Source organism: Balaenoptera ricei, chromosome 8 (assembly GCF_028023285.1).
Source record: "Balaenoptera ricei isolate mBalRic1 chromosome 8, mBalRic1.hap2, whole genome shotgun sequence".
NCBI lineage: Eukaryota > Metazoa > Chordata > Mammalia > Artiodactyla > Balaenopteridae > Balaenoptera > Balaenoptera ricei.
Genome location: NC_082646.1, coordinates 70,885,231 through 70,892,511, shown reverse-complemented (window position 1 = coordinate 70,892,511; position 7,281 = coordinate 70,885,231). Strand labels below are relative to the sequence as shown.

At 35.5% G+C, this 7,281-nt stretch overlaps 1 protein-coding gene across 1 annotated transcript; it reads left to right on the top strand.

Moving 5' to 3' along the window:
- The first annotated feature begins 4,373 nt into the window (after nucleotides 1-4,373).
- PTH (parathyroid hormone) lies at nucleotides 4,374-6,970 on the top strand. The gene is made up of 3 exons (XM_059929560.1): nucleotides 4,374-4,449; nucleotides 6,499-6,589; nucleotides 6,709-6,970. The coding sequence occupies exons 2-3, from the start codon at nucleotides 6,504-6,506 to the stop codon at nucleotides 6,968-6,970; spliced, it is 348 nt and encodes a 115-aa protein (XP_059785543.1). The 5' UTR covers nucleotides 4,374-4,449; nucleotides 6,499-6,503.
- Nucleotides 6,971-7,281: the final 311 nt, after the last annotated feature.

Genomic DNA, 7,281 nt, shown 5'->3' with positions numbered 1-7,281 from the left:
TAACTTAAAAAAAATCACAGGAAAAAAAGTTCAGGGAGAAGATTGTGAGCAGGGAAATTGCTACTGTTTCTAGACTGGCTGATTTTAGGTGCTCAACAAATCTTTACTATGTTGGATTGAAATGGTAATTTGGATTGACATGCTGGCATTCCTAACTCAGACTCTGAACACCCAGATCATTTGACTTAAAGCTTCACTAATGGGAAACCAATACCCCCTGTCCTGCTTTATTTTCCCCACACTATTTTAAAACATAAAGAAAGAATCAAGGTACACAGACTATTGGCTCCAGTTGACTATTGGGAAGGGATGTGAAAGACATTGTATTTTTTTTCTGATGTCATAAATTGCATATAATATTCTACCAAGGGTAAGGGGAAAATGGAGCAGAACTAAGAATCTATTCCAAGGGAAGATTCACATTTACTGAGGAAAACATATTGTCTATACTCCAAATGAGAACACTTGGTCTGAAAAGTATATTTACGAGACAATAAAAGAAGAATATTTAGAATTAGTGGTGACATCAGTGGTCTGGTCAGCTCACTGAAAAGGGTCATTAAAAATGTGAGACTTTACTTCTTCATTAAATTGCTATGGCTGTCCAACTTCCTTATGGTTCCGAAAATAAAAATGAAAACTCTCAAAGCCTACTTCCCCCCCCACCTCCATTTCTTTAAGAAACAGAGGGTACAATTAAATCTCAGGGGGCTTTTGAATGAGGAACACTCAAGGACTTGTTCCAGTGCTTACCTATGTCATGAGAACATTACAGAGGCATCTGCACAACTAGAAATCTTTTCAATCAATAAAGATCCCAAGGCTTCCCCAAGTGACACCCTGGTTTACACTGTGACATTCCTTGCTGTATTTAGGACTCTCTCATCCCAGGCATCCAGAATCTTTTTACCCTCAGTCCCCACCTGCAGAGATGCTTTTTTCTAACTGTGAAAACAGTGCATGTCATTTTAACACTCCTCCATTCCACATAAACATGGAGAAGGAATACAGGCAGGGATGGACACTCACTGATAGAATGGACAAAAAGCAACAAGTAGTATTTTACTTGTGAAGGTAGCTGCATATTTCATCTTTGAGGGGCTGCTCAGGTATAATGTATCCCAGGGTTTATAACAGCTCATACATATAAAGAGATCAATGGCTTATTAAACGCTGCCTATCAGAGAACCACACTTGCAATATCCATCAATAAAGGTTATGGAGAAAGAAAAATAAAGAAGTGAATATTATAAAAAACAAGTGGAAAATTCAGCAGTTATTATATGCTGTCCTTTAAAACATTTTTACTCATTGTCTCTAACAACAGAAACATCTGGGGGCTGGTGAGTAGGAGTGAGGAAAATTGTGTCTGACAGATTAAGAATTCAGTAGCTCAATAGCCCACAGGAGAGCTTAAAGCAAAAGAGTAGGTCAACTGTTAAGACAGTCACCAATTAATCTGTTGACAAAACATGGAATTAGGAGAACTATAGCTGGATTTCCCAGCGCTGGAAGTTTCTTCTTGATGTTAAGTCCCCAAAGCCATACTAATTCCTATTGAGCAAACAGAAGGAAAAAGTTATCAGTCTCAAATTAAACCTCCCATAATGCAAGGGGAAATAACACATGGCCCTTTATCCTTACCAAATGTGCGGAGGAATACAGTAGGTTGTCTGACCCTAGCTTCAGAGAACTTGAGAGTGCTAAGAAAGGCTGAGCTTTTCAAAGGAAAAAGCTGTGCTCAGCTCTTTTCTGTCACTCTGACATCAGTCTCTTGTGCCCACATAGCCCTTAGCCCTCTTATTCCTAAATGGTTTCCTTCTATCTAATGTCTACAGTCCCAGAGGCTGATGGTTCAGATAAACTATGTGCCAAATCTTGGCAGCTGTGTCTCTTCTTTGTGGGAAGGTCAAAGTAGTACTTTACAAAATCCAAAGGACACAAAATATTACTAATGCACACATGTGTTTAGAGAGGACTACAAGATAAAACTCCTAGGCATACACACAGAAGCCTTCCATAATTTGTACCATACTTACTTTTTTTAGGGTCATTACCCATCTCCCCTCTCCTCCCACTAGCGTGTATTCAGTCTTCATTGCCTCCATGCCTTTGCACATGCTGTTCCTTCTTGTCCTTTCTCACCTTCTCTGATGGAAAACTCATTCATCCTTGAGAATACTTAAGCTTCTCAGGAAAACAGCTTGCAACAACTACAGGGAAATTAGTCACTTCTTCCTCTGTGCTTTTTATAAGCCTCTGTTAATATGACTATTATAACGTCTATTATATTATATTCCAATTTATATGTCAAATTTCAGGGCAAGGATCATGTCTCAATCATTTAGTGATTAACACAGCCTCTGGCAGATATCTAGTATATACTCAATGCACTTTTTGAATGAATAAGCTTTGTCTGTTTTCTTTATTTTTCTGTAAAACTAGTTTAATAATGTGGTTATCTTCAATATGGCAGTTTATTCTTAAATAATTGTAATAAGAGGAAGACAGTGAAAACAGTGTGCATTACTCCTGGAAGGCTGTCAATTATATCAAACTTACCCAAAGAAGTGGGAAAAATCTCCAAATTAAAATGTTAAACATGGCCTTTTAATAACAATCAAAAAATGTGTGTATAAAACCATTTGTTTTTCCAGTTCTTCTACTTCTTAACAGAGCGTAACAAAAAATGGTACACAAACATCAGGTTTAGACTTTGCATCAGAAGAGGTCTTTTAAAGGATCAAAACAATAGATTTTTTTTTTAGTTGAAAGGGACCTCCTGGTTATCTAGTTCAACTCTCTGCTCTGTATGAATCTCTATGATATCTCTGATAGATGCTCACCCAGCTTCTACTTGAACACTTCCAGTGATCGGGAACTCACTACTTAGGAAGGTAATTGATTCTTTATTTTGACAATTATGATATCCAAGTTGAGCCCAAATCTGCCTCCCTGTAATCTTTAGCCGTTGGACTCAGTCCGTCCTTCTTAAACCACAGAAGATATTCCTTCTTCCTTATAGAAGCTCTATAAAGAATTTAAAACAGCTACATCATCATCCCAAGTCTTTTCTTTTCCAGACTTTTCCAGTTTGATTCAACTCCTTCTGATATGTCATGTTTATCAACATTTTCACCAACCTGGTTCATATCCTCCAGACATGTTGCAGTTTGTCTCTAAGACTTCTGAAACTGAGCCTGGGACACTACTCCAAATGAGATTTGCTCAGTGTAGAGGATTTCTCAGAGCAGCACTAACACATATCTTTCATTCTAGCCTCTGTACAGGTATTTGAAATTTGGACTGGCTCTTACTTGATGTAGAGTCAAAGCTTGGCAAGAGTTAGCAGGAAAGAGGATAACATGAAGCTTGGGTAGGAGCAGAGCTAAGAGAACTGATCCAATTCTGGGGCTTTAGTTGGGAGGCAAGCTGCCTAAACGAACCCTAGATATACCAAGGGGATTCAAGGGGTTTTGATCGATAGATGGAGACAAGGCTGTAGCAATATTTGAAATCAGATATGTGGTGGCATCTTGCCTCTATTAGGTTTTGGAGCAGGCCCTCCATCACCAGGTGGGGAACATGAGAAACAAGACCCAACTCCTGGCAAAGAGTCTGCAAAGGGTTAGGCAAATTAGAGTCAGGAAGACTGGGGTTCAAAGAAGGGCTACATTTCGAAGGGGAAATTGAGGTAGTAAGAATTAAAATAGCTCTGGAATCATAAAGACCTTTGTTGAACTCCATCTTCTTCATTTTCCAAACCTCAGTTTCCTCATGTGAAGATAATAGTATTTACTTTAAAGGATTGCTGTGAAGACTTAGTGGGATGATATATGTAAAGTCTGGCATACAGTTACTGCTTTTCAAATGTTTTTATTGCAAATTAAAATAAAAAGAGATAAAATGTAAGTTAAATGAATTTTTAAATAATTTCACTTTTGAAGCCTTTCAAATTAATTATGTACTAAGAGCATATTCTCAAAACATTTTTAACACTTCCTTTAAGAAAAGCACTATACCTATTTTTTTGAAAGATGATCAGGAATGATATGGATTGGTTGAATATGGCTTGTAAAATAAGCATAATGTAATATGATTCATTATAATCCTCATAATAATTGTACCAATTTTATGGTTATAAGAAATATACTTATTTTCAGATTTTACTTTCAAATAAGTGATGACTTTACCATAAATCTCTGAAGTCAGTCTTTTTTGTAATATAAATTCACTAATCCAGTCAGAATTACAATTCACTATTTGTTAGAAATTTTTGCATAAATCCTTTTCCCAGCCCCACACTGTTTTCCTTTTAATATCCAATTATCTAAAATTTAAGAGGAATGAGCACCGCCCCATGGGAGTGTGTGTGCTGCTCTGATCCTATAGTTAAAATTCAGAGAATTAGGAGTGACGTCATCCGTAACAATAAAAAAGCTTCTCTTGGTGTGTGGAAGACCTATATATAAAAGTCACATTTAAGGGTCTACAACTCAATTCATCAGCTTTCTCAGGTTTACTCAACTTTGAGAAAGCATCAGCTGCTAATACACCTGAAAGAAGATCGTGTCCTAAGACATTGTGTGGTGAGTAATCTTTATTTTCTCTTTTAAATTTCATATGAGTTCTTTTTTATGATCAAGCAATTATTTAATGTGTACCATTTTCTACTAATGTCATGCTACTCGTTCAAGGTAAAATGTTAAGGGAGGGTTTGAATGATATTTAATATAAAAATGCTGCAATAAAAAATAAATTTATGCTGCTAAAATGTTGTTAAATCATTTATTTTTGTGATTAAAGTCTTTTGAGAGGCCTTGCTTTTTATAAACTCATCTGAAATTACATGAAAAATAATTAAAATTTGGCATGATGTGCTTTAATGGTATCTTATTAAAATTTTGAAATAAAACAGCCTAATGTGAAATGAATAATTCTGATTTAAATAATCAATGTAAATTTATTTCTCTGAGTTAAAATTCCATTTTTCCTCCAGAATATCCTCATAGAGAGCTCAATCTGTGTACTATAGTTGGAGAAACTCAGTTTTACTGCTGAATATTTATTCCCTTTACATAAAGCCTTTTCTAATTTTCTATTCTGAAAACTGTACATGAATTTGAAGGATGTTTTACAACCATTTTTCAGCTTTTTAAATGACATTCTTGTAAGAACCTCATCTCTCTATTAAGAACAAGGAAGCAAGGCAGAGGCATTAGGTGAATGTGACAAAGCTAGAATAGGACCCCCAAGCTTCTGTCCTCTGGCTACAATGATTGTTTCTAACACAAACCAAAAATGAAGAATATTCATTTGTTGCTCCTTCAATAGCTTTATATTGCACAGTGAAAATAAATATAGTAGATTATAATGCTCCTTATGCTACTTCTAAATGATGCAGTTTCCCTTTAAAATATGAGTACATAGCCACCCTATGTGTATGTTAAAACAGAGAATGTTAAGTATTAAGAAAAGGCACGTCTATGATAAAAGGCTTTGCAATTGTTGAAATGCAGATTACGGTAAGACTTTTCTATTTTGAGATGAAAAGCTTAAAAGCAAAGGAGGAAAGTACTAAAAATTATACTCAAACAAAATTGTTAATAAAATAATCTGAAAAGATAAGATACAGACAAGCATTTTATATGGAGTCAAAGCTCTAAATTCATATAACAAGTAATCAATTAGATGATGTTTAAATGCTTTGACACATTCTTTTTAATGGTAGGAGAAGTGTGTGTTAATTTAGTAAAAATCTCTAAATCAGAGCCTATTCATTTGGCATTTATGTTTATCATTGTGTTGAAAGGAAGTTTACTTATGAAAAAGAGATTTGCTAAGTCAACAAACACTGTTGACAATTTACCTAATTAAAAGAAGTAGGGGCTTCCCTGGTGGTCCAGTGGGTGAGACTCCACGCTCCCAATGCAGGGGGCCCAGGTTGGATCCCTGGTCGGGGAACTAGATCCTGCACGCATGCCGCAACTAAAGATCCCACATGCTGCAACGAGGATCCTGCGTGCTGCAACTAAGACCCGGCACAGCCAAAATAATAAATAAATAAATAAATAAATAAATAAATAAGAAGTAGCCATTTTCAAGCTTCTTGTGTATTTAGTCATAACACAAAATGTGGGAGGAAATTCTAAACAATAAGGTTTTTCATTCTTCATGTAGCTTAAATTCATATATTAAAACTTGCACAAGAACTCTCAAAAAGATACCTAAGAAAGTAAAGCTAATCTGTCTAATTTCTAAGTCAAATTGTGTGTATACATGATATATACTAATTATCCGTATACATAATATATACTTATATATACTGTAAAATAAAGAGGCTGATTCCAAAAGTCTCTCATGAAAAACAATCCAATTAGTTACTGTCACACTCTGTACAAAGTTGTATGATTATAAATATAAACTACTATAAATTTAATTGTATAGTTTGGAATATTAGAAGTATTTTAAATGCCTCCATTTTGCTTTTTCTTTTAGTGAAGATGATGTCTACAAAAGACATGGTTAAAGTAATGGTTGTCATGTTCGCGGTTTGTTTTCTTGCAAGATCGGAAGGGAAGTCTGTTAAGTAAGTACCATAGCCTGTTCTGCACGGTGAGGGCATGGGAATTGGATTTTTAAGGTTGGCTTTATGATTTGGAAGAGGGGAGCTAATGGAGTGATCCTCTCTGATTCTGTTCCCTCTAGGAAGAGATCTGTGAGTGAAATACAGTTTATGCATAACCTGGGCAAGCATCTGAGCTCCATGGAAAGAGTGGAATGGCTGCGTAAGAAGTTGCAGGATGTGCACAACTTTGTTGCTCTCGGAACTTCTATAGCTTACAGAGATGGTAGTTCCCAGAGACCCCGAAAAAAGGAAGACAATGTCCTGGTTGAGAGCCATCAAAAAAGTCTTGGAGAAGCAGACAAAGCTGATGTGGATGTATTAATTAAAGCTAAACCCCAGTGAAAACAGATATGATCAGAGCACTGCTCTAGACAGCATAGGGCAACAACATTACATGCTGCTAAGGTTTTCAAGCTCTATTAAGATTAAGTGCCAATATTTCTAATATTACCAAACTTTATGTGTAATCTATTGCTAGCTGTGATAGCAGCAATTTTAATTGATTATTTTGATTTTACTTTTATTCATCTAAGAGCTCTTTTAATAATTCTATTTCTATTGATTCTAAATAAATGAAGTTAAGTATTTCTTCCTTGTTATAAAAATATCTTTTGGTTCTGAGTAACACCAATATGTTTAAATTGATTGTGACT